This window comes from Grus americana, chromosome 1, assembly GCF_028858705.1.
Source record: "Grus americana isolate bGruAme1 chromosome 1, bGruAme1.mat, whole genome shotgun sequence".
Taxonomy (NCBI): Eukaryota; Metazoa; Chordata; class Aves; order Gruiformes; family Gruidae; genus Grus; species Grus americana.
Window position 1 is genome coordinate 159,445,765 of NC_072852.1, and position 24,222 is coordinate 159,469,986.

General features: G+C 38.9%; 1 protein-coding gene across 9 annotated transcripts in view; it reads left to right on the forward strand.

The window, feature by feature from the left end:
• NALCN (sodium leak channel, non-selective) overlaps positions 1-24,222 on the forward strand; it is a 247,179-nt gene that overhangs the window by 117,686 nt on the left and 105,271 nt on the right. For 8 of the 9 annotated variants that reach the window (XM_054847101.1, XM_054847129.1, XM_054847111.1 and 5 more), the window contains 4 exons: positions 8,372-8,503; positions 13,371-13,400; positions 15,186-15,353; positions 20,129-20,320. In XM_054847101.1, the coding sequence (XP_054703076.1) occupies positions 8,372-8,503; positions 13,371-13,400; positions 15,186-15,353; positions 20,129-20,320 (522 nt within the window). The remainder of the gene's footprint in view (positions 1-8,371; positions 8,504-13,370; positions 13,401-15,185; positions 15,354-20,128; positions 20,321-24,222) is intronic. The other variant, XM_054847106.1, reaches the window with a different exon arrangement.

Consider the following 24,222-nt stretch of genomic DNA (forward strand, 5'->3'; position numbering starts at 1 on the left):
GCTATTTCTAGTTTTGTTCCAGGACCAGTACCTTATAATAATTTCTGAGACCTGTGATGTCTCCGGCTTTCAACATCAACTCAAGATTGGCTAGCACCTTGCATGACTGTTTCCCATGTTATTTTCTTAGTGGTATGAATTCTATACATAGAACTTAAACCAGCCCTGCTGTATGAAAGCTATGATCCCTCTACATGTACTCAGAAGTTGTGGTCCAAGCTCTGAAGAAATTGCCAAAAAAAAAAAAAAGAGATAATTTACTCAAAATACATTTTCATTTTTTATTTGACTTACTGAGTTCTGTGTTGCCATAATGAACTTGAGTCGTGCTTTGTTAGCTCTTCTGAACGAAGGTTCTGTATTCTGTGAAACTGTGATGCTCGTATGACCCCAGCTAATGGGGCTTTAAGAAATCATCAGATACCATAAGACTTAACAGTGCAGTTACAGAACGTACCACCACCACAAGTCATGGCGGTACTGTGCACTGAAATAAGCTGGGAATCATATTTGCCTTCCTGCCACTGCAGTGATATGTTCTAGGTTGCAACAGGCCCATAAGTAAAAAAGACTGAATTAGCACAAACATTTGCAGTTCTGATAACTATTTGAAAATATCACCCAACTCTTTTGTACCCATCTAAACAACAACTTTAACAAATCAAAATCTATTCTAGCTACCAGACAGGATGATCTTCCAGTAGACATATGTAGGGATGAGTACAAATAACCTACACTATCATTAGAGTGATATATACAAAATTAACCACAATAATCGTGTAACCAGTATAAGGTCTTTCAACAGCCATAGCTGGAAGCTTGGCTGGAATCTTTTACCAGGACCTAGCTTCTTTGGGCGAATAGCAAAAGCTAATGAAGATGAAAAGGAACTAAGCAGCTTTCCTGAGCCATCCTACTAAAACATGGAGAAGGAGATGCTATTGTTTTATGAAGTGTTAAACTATATCCAAAATATAAAGAGACAGAGGTACAACTGCATTTTTCCAACAGTTGTGTGTTGATGAATACACAACTCAAGAGTATCAAAATCGGGAAAGAAGCTGCTTACCCATATAGTGATTATCAAAGTCTTTTAGTTAAATGATGTTTACGCTGTTCATTAATTGGTTTGGTACTTTTCAGAGCTACCCTGCCAGTTTGACAATTATACACTCTAAGCTTTTCACACGCTAAACGACCAAAATAAGCAGAGCTTTTCCACATATCAAATCCTCACCATGTCTTGCTCAGCACTAATAAGCTTGAGGGCTTTGTCAGTAATTTTTTATTCCTCAAGCCAACTTGTCCTTTTTCTTTTTTTTTTTTTCTTTTTCTTAGACCATCACCGAGAGTGTTAAATATTGTCAAATACAGCATGAATTTTCACATGGTAATATTGAACATTACCAACCTGGCCAGTTTTGAGTTAGTAATACCACGGTGACATGACCCATGTGTTGTTTTATTGTTACGTCAGTCAGACCGTAGATGTTTGCAACACTTACCTGCTTGCTTAGTAAGCAAGATCTATTAAAGCCTTGCAACAAAAATCCCATGTAAAGAATGGTGGTACAAGGAGTGACCTGATGTACTTATCAAGCCCCAAAAAGGGGTTTAGCATTAGGAAAATGTAGTTGTGTCTTCAATTATTCTAGTTTGCATCGTGACTGCTTTCCTGAGCCAGGGCCTGTGTGGCTCTGGCTGTGTAAGGTGGCAGCTGCTGTGGATTTTCTCCATGGCAGTGAGCTGGCAAAGGCCAGTTTATGTCACTCATCCTCCCTCTGCCGTGCAGGGAGGTGGAAGGAGTATTAGAGCAGCACTCCTGGAGTGACAGAAGACTGCTTTAGGCCACGCATGGTAATGCTCCATAACACTAAGTGATCCATGTAGGCTCCTCCTGTCAGCAGTTCCAGTGTCATTGCTTACTTGAGCTTTTGGGTGAACCCAGGATATTCCGTACAATCCTTCATTTAGAGTTCCTTAGCTGTAACAAGCACATTCCTAATGTTAAATAAATGAGTAGTATTTTAAAAGTCTTTTCTGCTTTCATGAAATTCCCATCTACACACAAAGCAAATCCTGAACTCCTTCGTGCGTTTCCAGACACTGAAAGAATTTGGATCATTAATGGTTGGTCACGTACTGGTTTTTATGGCCATTGCATCTTAAATGCACTGTGCCATCCACATTGTTCACAGTGTCCTGAACACTGAGAATCGTCATCCTGCATGAAGCCAGAAGCCAGTATTAGAAGTGATTCATAATAAACGTAAGAAATTCTTCACTGTTGTAGTTGATTGATGGTAGTAACAGGACATTTCACTTGAGACTGCTTCAACACAGCTAATCTTAAGTCCAATTTAATATTAGACACAATTTTCCCATCATGCAGCTAGCTGACAGCAACATCAGAACATTTCTTTCATCTTATTCCTACACAGTTTAAGAAACACACATCCAAGGGCTGCAAAAGGTCAGTAAATTAAACAAGAACAAAAACTGGCATTATGTCTCTTCTTTCAAGTTTGCACAGAAAATTTTCCATGGCTGTGTGCTCTGAAAAGGGCTGTAATCCAAATGACACGCTGCTGATCCGGTGATCCAAAATGATTTTTAAGGCTTGGGCAAGTGCTGTGGGCTAAATTCAGCTTTCTCTTAGACCTTGCTCCACATACAGAAATGTGGAAAGAGACAGTGAACTCTTGTGATCAAACATTACAGCAGAGGTGCGGTTGAACCATTTCAAGGGTACAAATCCAAATTAAAATTCTGTGATGCAGAAAGAACAAACTTAAGACAGATTAAAGTAGGGGGAAAGTTGGGCACAGTAGGTGTGTGAGCCAGAGCACTGTGATTGATCTCCTAAGGATATTGCAGTCTGTGTCTCTGTCTCTGAGAGGTGAACAGGAAAGCTGCTTATCATGCGTAGCGTTCCTGACAAGTGAGCAGCTAGATTCTGACATGCTGTAGGAAAAATTAAGAAACACAGAGGCCAGTCTGGCCCCCGTGAGCAGGCCAGTCTTGGGATTTAAAAGTAACGAATTTCTTTTTTGGGGTCTCCTCAGCATTGTGTTTTTGCTGTGCATGTGTATTTGTTCAGATACCTCCACCTTGCTGGCCCCGTGGGCTCTCTGTCTTTCTGCCAGCAGCTAGCTGCTTTTCACATTGCCTGCCACAGCCATCTCCTAACCTGCTGCCTCTAGCCAGCTGTTCCTGCCTTTACGTAGCCTGTGCCTAGCTTCTACCCTGTCTGAGCCTCCTCCCTTATTGTCTTGGTGTTGAATTGTGTTATGCCGACATAATACTCTCTATTAGCTAAATTGTCTCCTTTCAGTTTAGTTGAAGTGGGAAGGTGACCTTTAGTAATTTACAAGGAGCTTTACTGAATTTTACTCAATCATACTGCAATTAAGATATTATTTATGTTATTGCAATTTATTTTCCAGCATTAAATATACCACTGGAAAACCTTTTTATGAGTGTCCAAAGGTACAGACTGTATGAGAAAGCATGCATATATGTACATGTATACCAAGGCAGTTTATGCATTTTTATTTTTCCTGTATTACCATTTTGCTTCCCTGTTGGTTTTTGAGGCAGGAGAGAAAAGTTCATTTGACAACCTCACTTACTAGTTCCTTCTAGCAAGTCCTTTCACAATTGAGGCAGAATACTTGGTTACTATGAAGGAAATTTTGACACTATTAAAAATACAGTGTAAAATATGCAGAGAGACTAACTATCTGTTTAGAACTTGTGTGAAATAGAAATGTGCTACCTGTTTTGAATCACACCACTGACAAAAATGCACGATTGATGCCAATAGTCCTATGTTTAATTATTGTATTCTTATACCTTGCCTCATGGATTAAAAAATAAAAGCAAGACCTCATTTAGCCACTCTATTTTGATGACTTCACTGCACTTTAGACATTGTTATTAGCCCAGGCTTCTTCTGTAAATTTCTGTCAGGCTTTGTCTCCTAAGCCTCCCTTTCTAGCTTGGAATATACAACCATTTTATGCCACTAGGGTCAAAAGGAAGCCAGCTTGCATGAGGAGTGTTGAGCTGTCTTAGTCTCCACTCAGCTTCAGTTCAAGCAAACTACCTTAAAACACCAGTGAAACTCAACAGGACATGAATTCTCCTGTAGGCTGGTACAAGTCTTTGCTAAAAGCCTGAATGAGTGCTAGTCCTTGCAGCCTCCCATACTTAACGTATTGTGTTCTAATTTGATCACAAAACCCCCCCAGCAGTATGAAGAGTAGCTTGGTCAAGACCCTGAGCTCCAGGCAGGGTTAAACATAAAATGTAAATGTGGACACTTCTTTATCAATGTAACAACCTCAGCTCACCAAAGACTAAGACAGTATTTTGCAACTGTATATATGAATCTTCTAACGCATTAATATATCTTTACAAATGTAAAAATGTGTGTTACTTAATTTTTGCATTCTTCTATGACATCTTCACATTGACAAGCCCTGGTTCTCTACTCTGATATCTGCTATAAGGGCAACACAGCAGGAAACAATCCAGATTTCTGGATTTCAGTGATGGTAACTTCCTAACACATGTGAGCTGATGAGGGCAGGTATTCTGATTGGACCTCATACTTACAGACAAGGAAGAAGTGGTCACGTTGTGACGTTCAGGGTGGTCTTGGTTGCAATGACCACGAGATTGTGGAGTTCAGGATCCTGCAAGGAGGGAACAAAGCCAAAAGACAGAACCACAACCCTGCTGCTCAGGAGAGCAGACTTTTTCATGTTCAGGTATCTGCTTGGAAGAATGCCATGAGATACAGTTCTAGAGAGAAGAGGGTCCAGAAGAGCTAGTTGATTTTCAAGGATTTCCTCCTCCAAGCTCAAAAATCATCCCCTTCCAAGCGCAGGAATTTAAGCACATGTGGCAGGAGGCCCACATGGATGAACAAAAACGTCTAGACAAAACTCAAAAATAAAAAGGAAACATGCAAGAGGTGGAATCAGGGCCAGTTGGCCCAGGAGGAACACAGAGATTCTGTCTGAGAGTGGAGGGATAGGGTTAGGAAAGCCGAAGCCCACATGGAGTTGAATCTGCCAAGGGGCATGGATGGCCAAAAGAAGGGCTTCTACGGATATAAGAGCAGCAAAAGGAAGTCTAGGAAAAATGTGGGCCTGCTGCTGAATGGGTATGGGGACCTGGCGTCATGGAAATGATTGAGGTACTCAATGCCTTTTTCACCTCTGTCTTGATGAGTAAGACTGACTTTCAGGAATCCCAAGCCCCCAAGGCTTGTGAGAAAGTGCAGAGCCATAATGCCTTCTTGGTGGAAGACGATCAAGTTAAGAAACATTTAAACAAACTGGACATACAAATGCCTATGGAATCTGATGAGAAGCACCCATGATTGCTAAGGGAGCTGACCATTGTTATTGCAAGGCCACTCTTAATTCATCAATACCCTCTTTAATAATCCGGATAATGGCACAGAGTGTACCTTCAACAAGTGTGCAAATGATAGAAAACTGGGAGGAATGGCTGGTACACTAGATGGTTGTGCTGCCATTCAGAGGGACCTCGATAGGCATGGGAACTGACCAAACAGGAACCTCATGATGTTCAACAAAGGAAAAAGCAAAGTCCTACACCAAAGAGGGAATAACTGCATGCACTAGTAAAGGCTTGGCACCAATCAGCTGCAGTTTAGCAGCAAAGGCCCTGGGGATCCTGGTGGACAACAAGTTGAACATGAGCCAGCCATGTGCTCTTGAGGCAAAGAAGGCCAACAACTCTCTGGGAAGAATTAGGAAGAGCATTGCCAGTAGGCTGGGGGAGATGATCCCCTCTACTCAGGCCTGGTGAGGCCATCTGGAGTGTTGTGTCCAGTTTTGGGCTCTTCAGTACAAGAAAGGTGTGGACATACTGGACTGAGTCTATCAGAGGGCCACAAAGATGGTAAAGGGGCTGGAACATCTTCCATATGAGGAAAGACTGAGAGAGCTGCAACTGTTTAGCCTGGAGAAAATAAAGCTCAGGACATCTTACCAGTGTGGAAAAATACCTGATGGGTGGAAGTAAAGAACATGGAGCCAGGCTCTTCTCAATAGCGTCCAGTGGTAGGATAAGAGCCAATGGGCACAAGCTGAAAGAGTGAAAAGAGTGAAAAGAGTGGTCCTGAGCAACCTTCTCTAGGTGACGCTGCTTTGAGCAGAGGATTGGAACTAGATAATCTCAAGAGGCCCCTTCCAATCTCAGAGATTCTGTGATCTTATTTTTCTTCTGTCTCCCAGTGGGACATTGTCTAATTTTGAACATCTGAACTCAAGAAAATACTCTTTTGTTGTAGAGGTGGTCAAAGAGTGAAGCAGGTTGCACAGGCAGGTTGTGGAGTCTTCATCTATCAAGATATTCAAACCCTGAATGGACACAGTTCTGGAATACCTGCTCTAGCTGACTGCTTGAGCAGGCAGGGGTAGACTCAATAATCTCAAGAGATCCCTTCTAACCTATATAATTATGTGATTCTGTGAATATAGACCGGTACAGGCACACATAGTCTCTAGGAAGAAGTTGAGAAGAAGCAGAGTTCTTCCATATTTTGAGTTTTATTTTTCCTGAAATTTTGTCAGGCACTTTTACATATAAGCTCAGGAGCAAATAAAAATGGCTTTTTCCAATGTGAACACAACTTAAATTTACACACAAAGAACCATAAGGGTGCATAACTTATGTTGTGTTTGCAAATAAGCATTAATGACATAAACTGTATTACTTGTGAAAGATTGTAAAAAATATAGATATTAGCGACCATTCATTCAGAGATGAATGGTCAAGATTCAAACACTACATTCTGCCTGTTTAACTCCAGTTTCTACTGGAACAGCTGTGGCTGGCCCGGTGAGGGCAGTGGTTAAGTTTACAGGGTAAATCATAAGTCTATGCTCTATGTGGTGGTGGCCGAGAAGTTAGTTCTTTGAAATTCTGGTGTACCTCTTACCACTACTGTTTTGGCAACTCACGGATGTAAACTTTTGGCCAGTGCTGCATGCCTCCATTTCTCTTTTCTCTTGTGAGATTGCAGCAGCAGTGACACAAAGCATTATGTGCACAGATACATGAATTATCTGTGAATTACTTCACAGGTCATTGGCCTAGATGTGTATATCTACTAAATGTGGATATGTTTTATACTTTTAGGCAATAGTTTGACATCAGATGAATCCCATATTACTTGCCTTTCTTGAGCAAAAGCAATGCACAAGATAGAATTGATGTTACTTGTTCCTGAGCAATAAGTCATTAAGATCTGCATGAATAAATCATAGTGAAGGAATAATAATAAATAATAAACCAAAGGCAACTGAGTAGTTACAGGTACAGTTGATGCTTTGAAAACATACTAACGCAATGAATATCATAATAAATTATATTCATTGATTCAATGATTAAATGAAAAGGCTCTGGGGGTGCTGGTCGACAGCCGGCTAAATACAAGCCAGCAGTGTGCCCAGGTGCCCAAGGCGGCCAACAGCATCCTGGCTTGTATCAGAAATAGTGTGGCCAGCAGGACAAGGGAAGTGATCGTTCCCCTGTACTCAGCTCTGGTGAGGCCACACCTCGAGTCCTGTGTTCAGTTTTGGGCTCCTCCCTACAAGAAGGACACTGAGGTGCTGGAGCGTGTCCAGAGAAGGGCAATGAAGCTGGTGAAGGGTCTAGAGCACAAGTTGTATGAGGAGCGGCTGAGGGAACTGGGGTTGTTTAGTCTGGAGAAGAGGAGGCTGAGGGGAGACCTTATCACTCTCTACAGCTACCTGAAAGGAGGTTGTGGTGAGGTGGGTGTCAGTCACTTCTCCCAAGTAACAAGTGATAGGACAAGAGGAAATGGCCTCAAGTTGTGCCAGGGGAGGTTTAGATTGGATATTAGGAAAAATCTCTTCACTGAAAGGGTTATCAAGCATTGGAACGGGCTGCCCAGGGAAGTGGTTGAGTCACCACCTCTGGAGGTATTTAAAAGACGTGTAGATGTGGTGCTTAGGGACATGGTTTAGTGGTTGGACTTGGCAGTGCTAGGTTAACTGTTGGACTCGATCATCTTAAGAGTCTTTTCCAACCAGAATGATTCTATGATTCTATAAATGATAAAACTTCAGTAAGTAGTCTATTGGCAAATAAAAAACTGAAAAATTAAAAAAAAAAACAAAAAAAACCCCCCACCCAACCAGTTCAAGTAATATATTAGAATATATTTTAAAGACTAGTAAATTACAGTCATGTAAAGAAGCTTTATAAAAACATATTATTATAACTGATTATGTTTTGACAGTGTAACAAAACTTTATAATACATGTGGTCTGACTCATTTTGATGATAAAATTTTCTTTTGCAGAAAATGATGAGGTCATCCGTGTTTCATATGTTCATACTAAGCATGGTGGCTGTAGATGTGATTGTTGCTGCTAGTAACTACTACAAAGGAGAAAATTTTAAGAGACAATACGATGAATTTTACCTAGCTGAGGTGAGTATGCTGAAATGACCATCTGGATATTTTTCAAGATAAGCTAAAGTAGAAAATGTGAATGTCAAGCACATTTTAGTACATAATTTTTTTATTCCCTTAAGCATTCCAAGAATTCTTTGCTAACTTGTTCAAGTTCCTCTGTCTGACAATGGCTGACAGCCCTATCTTACAACCTTTTGAAAGGTAATTTCCTCAAACAAAATGTCAGTGGTAATGAGCTGAGGCTTAAGTATAACATCTCCAGGCAATGCATGGCTGCTGAGTTGCTATCTTTCTCTAGCAGGAGTGTAACATCCAGAAGAATTTAACTTTAAAAAAATGACAAAACACTGTCTTTAAAGAATATAGTACTTCTTCCTAAATCATCTTCATTCAACATATACTTAGCTGCCAGAATGCCCTTAAGCATAACCAAAATAGTGTTGCAACCTCAAGAGCACACTGCAAAAAAACCCCATTTATTCAGTCATGAATTTGATGAAGGAGGAGGCTGTGCTCCTGAACCAGTGAAGTGGAGGTAAAAAGTTTCTTTGTAAGTGACATTCTGGCAGGGAGCCTACTTAAGTCATTAGCTGGTCAAGGATTTTACTGTAGAGCATGCACTAGAGATCCTAGAACCTTGCTTACATGTCTTTTTAGTACTGTTTAATTCAGTTTAAAAAAAAAAATACTTGGTCTTTGGTACTAATGCACAGGCATAGCTTCACATAGATATTTGTTTTTCCTGAATCAAGAGTGAAATCAGTATTGTAGCATTCTTCATTAAATATACTTATTTCCATGGGCACTGTGAACTGTCACTTTAGCTGAGTATAAAGCCACCAATGCTGCAATTCACCGAGACCAGTTCTCTGAAAGTGTTGATCACCGTTACTTGGATTTGGCACGTGTCTAGCTTTATGGTTACTGCTGTTTCCCTGGCTTCTATAATTACACAGTCCGTCTTTGGAGCCAGAGAGGATATTCTTAGGCTAGAGCACACGACAGCAGTATATTCCTTGTGATTCCTCCACCAACAAGGCAATACCAATGGTGGAGGAATCACAAGTCAAAAAGTTTGATGATTTGTGCTCTTGAGGTTTTACATGTCTAAATACCTTTGAGAGTCAGGCTCAAGTGCCCAACTTTAAACCCTTTAGTCCGTAACATTATGATGCTTTATTAATCTCCCTTTTTTTAAGGGAGGTTGAGTTGATACCCATTTTTTAATTTATCTTGGTTTTAGAATTTGTGTCTGATCTCTTAAAAACTTATGAAGCGGAGACTTCACCAGTTCTGGGAAAAAAATGAAAGCAAAGTAAAGTTAAAGGTAGCACTGAAGTCCAAACCCTCAAAAAAAGTGCAAATTGTAGAGACATCAGTGCTGTGTCATGCTCTGTGGTCTCTCATGCTGCTGGAGATAGCTGTAGGTTGTGTGAACACTGAGTAAATGTTGGCCCAGCCAACAATTACAAGAGTAATTGTGAAATGTATTATCTTTATTTTATCTCAAGTTCTGAGCATATTTGAAAAACAACATGAACCTGGAAAAGGATGATCCTGGGAATAAGACATAGGAATAAAACCAAAAAATGCTGGATTCTCTTATGACACCCCCTATAGACAGAAGTGAGGACAGGGAATCTCATTTTAATCTCTGTCATGGTTTAACCCCTGCACACAGCTCAGTCCCACACAGCAGCTCGCTCACCCTCCCCCAGTGGGATGGGGGAGAGAATCAGAAGAGTAGAATTGAGAAAACCTGTGGGTTCACGTAAAAGACAGTTCAATAGGTAAAGCAAAAGCCACGCGCGCAAGCAAAGCAAAACAAGGAATTCATTCCCCACTTCCCATGGGCAGGCAGGTGTTCAGCCATCTCCAGGAAAGCAGGGCTCCGTCACGCGTAATGGGTACTTGGGAAGACAAATGCCATCACTCCAAACGTCCCCCCTTCCTACTTCTTCTCCCATCTTTATATGCTGAGCATGATGTCATATGGCATGGAATATCCCTTTGGTCAGTTGGGGTCAGCTGTCCCGGCTGTGTCCCCTCCCAACTCCTTGTGCACCCCCAGCCTCCTCGCTGGTGGGGTGGTGTGAGGAGCAGAAAAGGCCTTGGCTTTGTGTAAGCACTGCTCAGCAGTAACAAGAACATCCCTGAGTTATTAACACTGTTTTCAGCACAAATCCAAAACAGCACCATACAAACTCCAATGAAGAAAATTAACTCTATCCCAGCCAAAAGCAGTGTAATATCCTAGGCCAGAAACAAATAATTAAGTCAGCATTAAAGCTTGAGATCATGAACTTTTCATGGCAGGCATTTTTGCTTTATGCCCAGGATACAGCAAGTGGAGCCTGGGTTCCTAACAAAATAACATTAATTCTATTTATATTAAAAATAGGAAACGCTACATGTGCAATTTCTATTTTGGCACTGAACATATAGTATAATTATGCTTTTATTTATCAGTCCTAGAAACACTCTCTTCAACATCTATTTCAAGTGTAGGTTTTTTTCCAATAGAAATACTTGCCAGGGTTTAATAATTGAATATGTCATGTAGACTAGTGTATTATAATTCTGTCCAATGTCTAGTTTTCTTTAAAGATACATTTTTCTGCCTCTGCATAGCTTAGATTATTGATTTATTAGTGGGGAGGTTGTCAGAAAATGCATTTACATTCTACATGTTTACATTTCTAAGTATATAAAGTAAATTGGTCTGGAATAGAGAAAGGTATTTTTTTATTTGTCAGGCATACTCTTTTGATGTCCATTTGTTGTTTTTCTTTACTTTTTTTTTTTACCTGTGATGCTTTTACTAGAGACATTATAAAAACCAAACAAGAACGAACCCCTAGTATCTTATGGAGGAAGTATAAAATACAGTATCAGAAAAGCAGAAGAGTAAAAAAAATCCTGGGAGAGAGGAGAAATTGATAAGCTGGGGTCATTTCCTAGTCAGTTATTGTGAAATGTTCTTTGCAGCACAGGGCATACAAAGAAATTGTTTTTAAAGAGCCTCGTAGAGGCTCAATACTCAAACAATGTGGATTATTCCACAGTGGCTGGTTTGGTTCCTTGGTGAGGGAGACTGGTTGGAGCAGGGTGCACTGCTGTTGCTCCGTATTTTCCATTAGACTGGGCTGCAGGAAGCTTTCCTTTTCAGAGGGAGCTTACTTGAGCAGCACTGAGGATTCCCTTTGCTAAAGGAAATAGCCAGACAGATTAGAGCAAACACATCTGGCTTTCTGATATGTTTTCCGGAAGTCATCTTGGACGCTGCTGGCCTTTGGAGCAGACATGTTCTAATAAAATAGCTCACGCAGTCCATTCTGTGGACCACACGTGGTGGCCTAGGACTGTAGAAATACGTCCACTTAAATTCAGTAGACAAATCTAAGTGAAATTACTCAGATATCCACAACCAAGAAAAACCCCACTGTTTTCTTCGTTGGAAAGAGAAGACAGACTCAAGAGAAAGGAGGCAAAGGTTAGACAAAAAGATTCAAGACAGAAATGAATTCTAAACCCAGATCCCATTGGTTGCCTAATTTTGTATGCCCAGTAGTTAAGAGCTTCTGATGAGCGTTTCAACTGGTATACATCAGCCCTACAGATTAAGCAAAACCAGACTTTTAGCAGGATGATTCAAAACCCCAATGTGGTATCTGAGAACCTGGAAAGAGTAGAGCTTCAAACTCTTTTTGGTAATTGTTGTTGAGGATCTTGACTTTACCTGCTTAATCCCTAGACAGAATAGTGATGGATGTTTGGTTTTATGTGCAGCTGCCACATTGTCTTCCATTAAAAGAGGTTACAGACTAGAAGTCTTACTGGAGATGTGTGAGATTCCTACAAGTACTGCTTTAAAGGATCTGAAAACCAGAGTTCAAAACCAGGTGCTCCTATACACTTCCACCTCGGTTCCTTTTGCACTGCTGCCTTTGTGTAGCCTTTGCCCTGTCCTGGGTGAAGGAAAGATGGGATGCTGTGTCAAATCTGGTAGCAGGGGAAGTGCTTCAGATCTCTGCCCTTAATCCCACTGATCCTGCTCGGAAGAATTCTTGACTTTCCTACCAGCTTGATAACCTTTCAAGTAAGCCACAGTTACAAAGAAAACGAACTGGGTCTGTCACTGTTGGGTGTTGGCTGATACTGAGCTCTGCCTCTCCAAAAAAATGTTAAGGGACTACTGGTAAAAGTTAATGTTGCTGAAGGCTGCATTAATACCCATAAAACTTCCAGGTGACTGAGTGGGAGGTAGGCCTCAGAGAAGCAGCCCACTCCTGGTAGCTCCTCTTTGGCCCCCCCAAAGCAAAATTGGCAACCTGGTGGCTAGTGGCTGCTCATTTGTTACACCTGCTTTTTCTGTGTGGGTCTGCTCTGGCTTCTTACGAGAATTTGCCTTTCCCCTGTCTCTACAGCAGTGAAAGGAGTGCTTTCAGTTTAAAAAAAAAGTCTATAAAATTGTATTACATTTCACACCAAACAAAAAGTTCCAGTCAGATATTTTGAATCTTCTCCTGTAATTAATTACAAGGAAGGAAAAAAATACAGGCTCTGTCAGCAGGAAGACAGGTGTATAAATGTAATCAGATGTTATGCAAACCGTTTGATACATTTTTAAGTACTAGTGGTTTGAATTCGTTTGACAAGCATGTAAAATGCAAATGATCCCGCCCACACATTTTTAGAATAAATTAAAATACACTTAACATCATATTTGTTAGTCTTGTCCTAATGGGAAGCCTATGTGCTCTGAAGTATGGATGTGTGTGTATTTAAATGGCATTGTTATTCCACCTGCTCTGAAGCTGAATTCCAGCTGCTTTCTACCCACTGTTCCATTTTTCCTAATTTGTCCCTTTTCTTCTTTCAGGACTCAGTTAGATGTTTTTTTCCTTTAAAAGTGAACTTTCATTTTAAAATTTTGATAAAACATTTTCCTTGTGTTTCATGTAGAGGGCTAGTTTCTTCAAACTTGGCTCATTGTACTCCTTGAGCTCTTTGAGCTGCCAGAGCAAGGCCTGAAAAACTGACCAGATATATTCAAGAACATGAGCATGAAAGTGTCCCTACACGGTGTACATGGTTCCTTGTATGCCTGAAGTCACACAAATATTTCTTAGTAATATTTTTTCCCTAATGTAAAGAAATTTTAGTGCTCTGAAGCATTTCACCTTGATTTAGTCATTCAGAGGACATTTAAAGCCTCATAACTATTTTGCATACCTTGAGGAAGCCATATAATGTAGCTGGTGGCACTGCTCATAAACAGCTGTGTGGACTAGGGGAATAAACATAGGACATAAGCTTCGGTATTCAATTTCCATCTCCACTCCTGCTTGTGACAGTCCTGTACGCATGAAGTATGTAAAATTTTATTTAGCTATCACACAAACCCCTCTTTCATGTTGATAAATACATTTTTGAAGGACTGGAGAGTTTAAATTTTAAATAATCGAAGTACTTAAGGCAGCATCCCAGAGATTGTCACTGTCAGATTCAGGATTAAAATCTTATTCTCTAGCTTTGTTATCCCCTGCCAAGTCCAGGAAACCTTACGGCCCACAGTCAGTTAATCTCTCCATCTTAAAAGGCTGATAATGCTTTCACTCAAAGGAGGTTTGACCTGTATTTTGTTAATGTTTGCACAGCATTTTGAAAATAGTAGTTGTATATAGATGCCACCTAATGTTATTTCAGTGTCTCTTTTAAGCCCCAAAATGTGTAAAAAATCAGAGGGGAAAATTGCTGAGTCAAGGAAAAACATCTTTTCCATTGGGTTTCCTAGCTGCTGGAAAGTGAGGGAAAGAGTATCTCAGAGTATGTACAGTGGTAAATTAAGAAGACAGGTGAGGAAGGAATTTTGGTAGTGAGAGAAGAAAGAGAAAATAAATTTTGAAGATGTAAACCTATGCAAAATTGTCTCCCTTTTTTCAAGCTGAACATTATGCATTTTAGTGTGTAAATATTTTAGGAGAGGCCTCTGGAAGAATCCCATGGTCATCCAATGCCTGCAAGTAGATTTCTTCCCCTGTAACTTCCCACTTTACTCTCTTTGCTCAACTTCTTTAACACCATCTCTTTTTAAAATGGTGAAAGTTTACCAATTCTGGACTGGGTTTGAATTTCCTCTTTTTTTTTTTTTATTTATTTTAATGCTTAAGGCCCATCACCCCTTTTTTACCTATTTTGGCTGTTATACTATGGACATTTTAGAAAATTGAAGTGTCAATTTTCAGTCAAGAGATCTTTAAATTTTGCTTTGTTCCTTAGATCTCTTAAAATTCTTCAGAGAGCTCATATGTGTTGCTTCACATTTTAAAAAAAATTCTCATCAGTTTTTCTCCTTTTCATCTGTATACACAAAGCAAAAGGCCAACTGGCTGGATTTATTATTTCATGCCTTCCAAATTGTGGAATCTACCTGTCTACGTTGAAACTTCAGAAAATTTCATGAAGTGTACATTTTTAAGGAAGAATATGAGCCAGTATGACGAAATGTGTTATTTATTGTTTATTCTATTTAGAGTATTAGTGTTTTTCGTAAATATTATGGAGATCTTTATTTTTGCTGTACAAAACCTTGATAGACATCATGACATGATGTCTTAAAAAAAAAGATGTCTAAAGCTTGTTAATTTAACTGAATGTTTTGAACACCTCTTTCTTGTTTTATATATTTGTCTAGGTTGCTTTTACAGTTCTGTTTGATTTAGAAGCTCTCCTGAAGATCTGGTGTTTGGGTTTCACAGGATACATCAGCTCATCTCTTCACAAGTTTGAGTTGCTGCTTGTAATTGGAACCACTCTTCATATTTACCCAGACCTTTATCACTCTCAGTTTACATATTTTCAGGTATGATCAACTACTTTTACATTTTACCCTATATACCAATTAAAAACATGACCCAACGACATTTTGCTCTCGTTTACTTCCATTCTCAGACTACTGATATTCTCACAATATCGACTAATTTTGAGAATATCTTTAAATTAACAAATATGTCTGTTCTTAACGATGTTTATTGGATTGATTTACAGAAATAGCCTTCTTTCTAACTTTGCTGAGAAGTCCTTTCTGTTTTCAGTATCTCCCACTTCTTATCTGAACTATGCTGTTCAGTAGGTTCTGGATTAGTTTATTCACTGTCCTCCGTTCAGCCTTGACCCATTTACAGCATCACCTTCCTGTAATGTCCACCACTGCTTTCCTGGCTTCTGTGCCTGAGGCCTCAGTACACATGCTGGTGGTTCTTCAAATCTTCATCTCTGTGGCAGTTACATGCTTAAGAGTCTCTGCTCCAGTTATTGGGGGTCTTCTGAGGTCACTTCTCCAGAATCATCATAGTGTTTGTTTTTATAGCTCTCCAACCATTCCTTATCTGGAGGGAAAGTGTGTTTATTGAGGCTCTTCCTACATTTTTACTTTTGGGAAGAGCAGGAAGGAGAGACAAAGAAAGACTGATTATTAATTCAGACTTCTGATTCTTCCTCTGTCAGCTACCCCATTCATCCTCCTTGAAGTGCTTAGAGTTGCTCCAGTTGTCGGAGAAAGCACTGAGATTCATTATAGTGTGTTACATTCTACAGTGCTAAAGAAAGGGATTTTTTTTTTTAAAAAATATATTAAAGGATTCATATCTGTCCATTATTCAGCAATGGATTGGCATGGTGAATAATTAATAATTAATAAAGGCAAATAATATATTGTCAGAGTCCTGTCAATAAATGTGATTAGCTACAGTGACACATCATGTAATCAAGTGAGTACAGTATGGGGGGAGCAGTCTCACCAAGTGTGGGTTGAAATATGATGGCCTTTTCAGACTTCTGCAAATGCCATCCTGTATTTTTTCTAAATGGCTCTACAAACCTGCTCAAGAAACCTTTCAGGATGACAAATTCTATTTTGCTTTCACCTGGTATCATTTGAAGGCTTTTAGATGATTATAGCTTTGATTTTGCTGTCCAAATATGTAAAATATTGTTATTCAATGTGGCATGATATTTCTAACCTGCAAGAAAGGATGCTCTATCAATCGGGAGTGCCGTTGCACTCTTGTACCAAAAGCACACAGGAAACCTAGCTGGGAGCTCTAAGTTAAAACAATTAGCAACTTAGTTAATAGTTGGTCCATATTTATTACGGCAGGGTCCACTTACATCTGATGATATCTTTCTAGGAATGTTAAGTATAAATTATGAATGTGTTGGACTAAATGTGTAGCATCATCACTGAGTCATAGGATTGAAAGTATAATTAAAATGTAGCCAGATGTTGATAATAAAATAATAAGTCTTTTTAATGGATTTAATTAGCTTTGTGGGGCGGGGGTGGTGGTGGTTTGGGTTTTTTAAAAAAAAAGTGCTAGCTTGTATGACAGAAAATGTCAGGATGTGATTTTTTTTTTCCAAAATATATGAGATACGTACATTTTACAAGCAGAAACACCTGCTACACTGAAAGATTTGGGTTGTATTTTGCAATCCAAATCCCCTAAAAAGCAAATGACAGCAAGGTTGGAAAATACTTTTGATGTCAGTGTGTAGGGGAGGTACGCACTGTATTCCCCTGCAATTAAGCTTCTGGGCAAGCTAGATAACACATTTTCAAATCAACCAAGGTCAAAAAGTCTTTTTCACATGGATACGTCTTGACATTAGGTAGATTTCCAGGCCTTTAGGTATTAATGATGACAGGTTAAATGTGTTCCTTGTCAGCCAACAAAAGAGATTACTGAAAACAGAAGTCTTACTTGACACATTCCAGGATAGCAAGGAGAAATATCATTTGGCTTATCTAGTTTTCCTTAGCATATATTTCAGTCTGCGTTAGTCATTGGTCTTTATCATTACCTTTCGCCAACACATCATTCACTCTTAACCACATTGGCTACCATCCACCCTCCCACCTATCTTTCTTGCATTCGTTGTACGTTCATTCAAAACACTTTGCAAAACCCTCTGTGAAGGACTACAGCAAAGCACCATTCCATGTCTATAATCTATAGAACACAAAATCAGTGGAGAAATGACAGAATTTGCATATTATTGCAGAGATCTGTAATGAAACAGAAAAAAAGGGAGAGATTTGAACAGAATTTGACCTATACTGGACTGAAGAGACGGTATTGTATTTGTGCTTGGGGAAAATATTGCTGAGTCATTTTCTGAATAAATATCGTCCCTTTTAGGGGATGCAGCTATTCTTTGTAACAAAGCTGTGGTTTCTGTTTTGTATTTTTCATTTTGATTTGGTTTTTAACATATGTTTATATTTAATCCAAGTAGTGCACCTTCTACAGCTTTTAAATTTAATACAATTTGCGATCCAATTACACAGAATGCATAAATGTTCATTAGTGTACTTTTGCTAGATTCAATTTGTCACCTAATGAAAATAAATGAAAAAAAAACCAAATTGTATCAATAAGATTAGTGTGTTGCTTAAAGGTCAATGAAAGTTCCCCAAAGGAAGTGGAAAAAACGTAAGGCAGATAATACAGTTTATCTAAAACACAACTCAGAATACCGACTAGCATGAAATCTTCACCCTACTGGAGTCAGTGTTAAAACTAGTATTAATGGGACCAGAGCTAGCATTTACACTGTGAGGAGATTTGTAAGTAAGAAGGCACCATGTTTATATGTTCATAGTACATAGAAATCTCACTCCTCTCACTGTCTGTCACTGTCTTGGTAACCAGTTTCATGTACTCAGATTATATGTAATGTGCTCATGGTACCAATGTGAAAGAAAGAACCTTATCTCACCTCATTCTAATGTTGTGAAAGTTAAGCTGCCCAGTGTAACCTCTACATCTAGGACCCTTTTAAACTACTGAAGACAGTGAAGGCTCATCCCATCTCGCACAAGGGGTCTGGTGTGTGTTTGGAACAAGTTGCTCTCTTGAGTTGCCTTTCTCTTTCTCCCTCCTTTGACAGTAGAGACTAGATGACTAGCATATTCTGCGTACCTGATGGATAGCTAGGGAGAGGAATTTAATGCAAAATGCAAAGGTGTACATTATTAGCAAGCTACAAGGTACGGTGAAGCCTTTCTGTAAACAATACCATATCCTTCTGTCAAACTTATTTTCTCTCCAAAAGCAGCACAGTAATTGTATTTGACTTGTACATCAGGTCATTCTGTAATTCCACTGTAATTCCTACCTTTCAGTTTCAATATGATTCTTGTGGAAATATTAGCAATACCTTGGGCTAGAGACACTTTTTCTTCGCTAAGAACTGCAGGATCTCACTTGCCTCATATGCTCCTGTCAGTTGTCTCCAGCAACTGCTGGGGCTGCCACTGCCTCTTGTTGATACTGATGTTCTGTCACTGTGCCACTGTGAGAGGCAGAAATAGGAGGATCAGAGCTGTCAGCAGCTTTTCCAAGGTAGAGGCAGCAGTGAATGGGTCAGGAGCTCCACACACAATCACAGTTCTGCTGCCACTACAATACTGAGAAGTGTCAGCTATGTCGAATATGTCAGAGGCACACAATGCTGTTTCCTCTGATATTGAGAAATGCCACCCAAATTTCCCTCATTGTATATAGTATGAAATAGCAAAATATGTTCATTACCAAACTTCCTAGGTTATACGGTACACAATGCCAAGAAATTTTGTCTTGGGTCAGTGAAACGGAAAGATGACTTGTGGAAGAAGAGTTAGCAGTTCTTTATGCGAATATGTAATCTGGTGTAACAAAAAACCATAGAATAATAGAAAAGTCTAGGTTGGAAGTGGCCTCTCAAAGTCATCTCATCTAGCCTGCTGCTCAAAGCAGAGCTTTCTTCAAAGACTGTTCAAGACGCTGTCCATTTAGAATAAGTATGAACTTTTAACAGTAGTGATAATCAAACTGAAGCAATTTACCTAACACTGCAATAGATTCTTAGTTGCTAAATTTAGACCGATATATTTTGACCTTTGCCTGAAGCCGTGCTTACGTGTAGTAATACACTATAAACCTTCATTGGTCTGTAATTCCACATTACATTCAGATTTACTTACCTCCTGTGGTGTGTTTTGCCTACGTCTTTGTTCCCTTTGTTACCGCAAAACCAGCTTTACCCAACTGCATTTCTGTGATGACTGTTGGTGATAGGTGAGTTGATTATAGCCTTGGGGACCTCCAGTATCCTCCCGTGCCTGTACTCTCAAGACCTCTGCTGTCATCCCATGCCTGTGCGACTCGATTCTGCATGTTATGAAAGGGTCATAGACAACTCATTCTATGCAAAATTACAGCTTGTTATTACTATATGTTAGAAAAAAAGAGATGTGACAATAAGCATTACACCACACAATCATCAAAAGCTAAGCAAAAGACAAAATAGGTTAACAATGACCTGGTCATTAGGTAACTGCTGTTAATAGCTGAAACAAATCTCCAGGCAGGCCAGGAGAAGTACAGGCAAAACAAAGTACAGACAGGTTCCGGGGCTTGTGTTCTTAACCTAACACACAACTTGTGGTCTGTTACAAGCAGTGGCAGCCTGATAGTTACTGGGCTACAAGGCCACAAGTCCCTTTTTGGCCTTGAAGGCTCTGATCCTGTGAAAAATTGTGATTAATATGATAATCAAATAATTAATACAGTTGTATTTTCTCTTTCTTTGCAGGTTCTTAGAGTAGTTCGGCTTATAAAGATTTCTCCTGCTTTAGAGGACTTTGTGTATAAGATATTTGGACCAGGAAAAAAACTTGGGAGTTTGGTGGTATTTACTGCCAGCCTTTTAATCGTAATGTCAGCAATCAGTTTACAGATGTTTTGCTTTGTGGAAGAACTGGATAGATTTACAACCTTCCCACGGGCAAGTATAAAATGTATTGATTACTTGCTGCTTGTTATTATTTTCTTATCATTGATATATCCTATTTGTTATTATATTAGCCGTCTTCCTTTCCTTCTGATAACCATGGAACAGTTTATCTTCATATGTGTGGATAAAAGAATTGTATTTTCTGGGTGTAACAGTCTTCCTGTAGTCCTTCGGTAGTGAAGTTTGTCTTTCTTTGGGTTAAATATTCTATTTCTGCTGTTGAGGGAATACAGAGAAATTTTACGTATGCACCCTGATGATGGCATGGCAAAGGATACAGCTTAACAGTACTCTTGCATGTTACAGAAAGAGGATTCATGCACAATCATGAATAATAGGTACAAAATTTATATAAAACATGTCTACACATGATGTATATTTTCATATTGTAAAAGTGGTTGTTCTTGATTAGTGCAGGAATGCTTGTTTTACACAGGTCTATAAAACCTGTCTGTATTGATAAAATAAGTGTTTGCCTTTTGGGTATAAATAATGGATATTTATGGGTGTTGCGTTAATTCAGAACAGAACATTAAAAATCAGTGGAAATTGGAGCTAATGTATTTATTGAAGCATACTGCTCTGAATTAAAATACTGCTATTTCTTTAATAATGGATTAGACTGAGTGTACATGGATTGGTTCCAGTGACAATTTATTTGTTTCTGTCATTCCGGCTTGGTTATCCAATGTATCTATTTTAGTGAAAGTGCATTGGTTGGTACAATTAAATAACAATGAATAAGGCAGCCTCAAGGGTCATGCATTTAGCAAACAAAATGGCTAGGCAACAATTTGTAATTAGCAACCTGGACTTGATGTATGAGAAACTGGCCATCAAATGTAAGACAAAATATACCTACCCACAGGGAATAATCTAACACTGTTCTTTCTATTTCGGAAAATGTGCTTAGAAAAGCAGACAGTAGGATCATTAAGAATTCAGTATAATTCATTTTTTAAATGCTGAAGAAAGCAAAAAGAATATAATAAAACTTAAGCTTTTCCAATTAAATCAGGCCTCTGTCTCTAAATTGAGTGATAGTACCACCTTTACTGTATGCCCAACTCCCATGTATAACTTCTGAAAAAAACTTCCAACTGCAAGTTTGAAATCATCATGGAATTAGGGTTTAGAATTATTTTTATTATTTATGCAAAATGGCAATGACATTCCTGAAAGAGTTATTGTAGTATAATTAAGACAAGACAGATTTACAACCACCTGCACATTTTAACTAGATAAATTGGTATAAGTACCTGAGAAAGATACTCTTGCAGGAAAACATTGCCAAAATATATTAAGATGTTATTCAAGGTTTAAATTATTTTTTACATTTCAATCTGAGGCCATTTAGGCCTCAGTAAGAGCCATCATAGTGAATTTTAACAGATGCATGTATATACTAAAATAAATGTTTGAAGACTGAGAAAACATTTACTCCAGTAAATTATACAGTTTTTTACAAACAGAAAATCTCTGAACTTGTTTTCTGTTTTCTGACTTAGGTTTTAGAAAAACAGAAGACCAATTACCAATAACAAAGGAGTATTCCAGCAATACCGAGTTGAAATCTTTTCAATACTTCTTATATGATAGCCGGAAGCAAGCATCTCTCCTTATTTTTTAGTTATTGTTTATTTGTATACATATTCACCTCATTATGAATGGTTCAGAAGTATACTTTGTGGCCTGTGGTTTCTTTTTGTAGTTTTCTAATGAAACATCTCTTAATAGGGTAACAGAGTCAGTGAAAATTATATACTCAAAAATCGTGATTAATGGCGTGAGTGATGGTGTCCCCCCAAAGGAGTGTGTCTTCCTAGCAAAGGCTGGGGGATTCCCGATGATCTACTCTGAGTAAAGAGCACTTCGTCAGTTTACAATAAGACAATTATAAAATATGCAATTTGGGTTTGTCTGGATTGTATTATTTTCAAAATGCAACTGAAGACATATTTGCATTACTGTATAACGCAGGAGATAGTGTGAGGTCTGCATCAGCAGAATTTGCTACAATAAATTTTTAGGGGCTTGCCCTCAAAGAAGAGCAACCCTAAAATTGCCAGGACTGTGGCTGTGGACTCTTTCTGTTCTAAATAGAGAGAGGACAAGCACACTAACGAAAATGGTGACACTAGAGGCTTAAATTTTGAGCTTGTACATTAAAGTGCCTTCTGCGCTGAAACTGACAAAACCTAAAATCATTTTGAAACCAGAAGTGCTTTATAAGAAAGCACAGTATGGGTTTTGGAACAAGTAGACCTCCTCCTTTCGCTAATGCCTCTAAAATTGCATGTTTTCACATGGTTTCCTGACAACAGTCAATAGGCACAAGCTCAGTGTTGCCATGGTGACAAATTTCACCCTTCTTTTGGCCATCGCAACTTCCCAAATGGACTGGCTTTCTCTCTAATGCTAACTATAAAAACATAGATATTTGTCATGCTGTTTTCAACTGATCCACCATCTCAATTTTTGCACATCTTCTTGGGCTGCACATACTGAGCCATGAGAAAGATGGGGGGTGGCTGGGCCCCCCAGAGAAGGAATTGAGGGTGGGAGGGTGTCTGTTCAAAGGCATCCGTGTAAGATGGCCACTAAGAAATGTTAAAAATCACTGTATGGAAAACAAAACATGTTAGTGTCTCTGACTTCCATGTTTCTGGTTTCTCTTGGGGTTTGGGGCCATGTGCTGACTAGTTGGTGTCACAAGTTGCAGAGCTGGTAATGCTACTCTTTAAAATGGGTCAACGCAAGACGAAAGCCAGGCCCGACTGATCTCAGCAGCAAAAATGCCCCAGTCTTCAGCAAAACCAGGACTTTGCTCCTAGCCTTGAGCTTGGAGAAAGCTCAAGTTGTGAAATGTTAGGTCAACATAAGCATCATCAGTTAAAAAAGTTGAACAATGTAGTTGTTATTCTCTGATGCAGTTACAATCTCAGTGCCACTGCCACATTTTTACAGGACGGCTACTCTTCTCTCAGGGTGTTATTGAGCACTCATGACCATGTTAGGAGAAGAAGGTAAGTTTACACAGGTAGAACAGATTGCAAGCGTTTCACACCACTGGCCTAAATCCTGTTAGCTTAATTTGCAGAAGTGATCCCACTGCTTGTAGGACTGCTTCCAGAATAAGGCCATTGGGATTTGGCCCATAATATTTTATGGACAAACAGCAGCTACATGTCAAGTACATGATAATTGTAAGTAAGTAGTAATTTGTGTGGCACCAGCCCTGTAATAGTTGGACAAGATACCAGAACTGACACTTCGGCTCATGTGTTCCACCAAACCTTTGCCAATCTTCCACTATAAATAAAAAGGTAGTTTGACTTCCATCATCAAAACAGCTAATTAAGTAATAGGGCATAAATACTCAAAGAAATTGACAGTCTTTTCTATAACACAAATTAATTCAGAAAATCACCATTTGCATAAATCTCTAAGTCTCATCTTCACAGATGTTGATTCTGTCAGCTAGTTGCATTTCAAATTAATTTTAAAATAAACAGTGGGAAGTATACCTTTCAGCTAAAAATAACTTGCTCCAAAGGAGATTGCTGGGTGCGAAGCACATACACATTGTGCACTGCCTTGTTTTCTTAAAACTAATGTTTTGTCATATACTGGACTTTAATGTTATAATAAAATGTTACATTAAATTGAAAGACCATATATAACCATATGCTTTACGGACAGCTGTTTTAGATGGAAGATTAGATTTTTATGATGTTAAAAGAATGTCTTTTCCAAATTAATCTAGGGCTTGTATTAATGAGGGCTCCACATTAATACATAGTATTGGAGGTATCTTTATACTTTGAAGAATTAATTAAAATATATCTTTTTAAAAACCAATAAACTATGGTAATTTAGTGTAATTCCGAAGA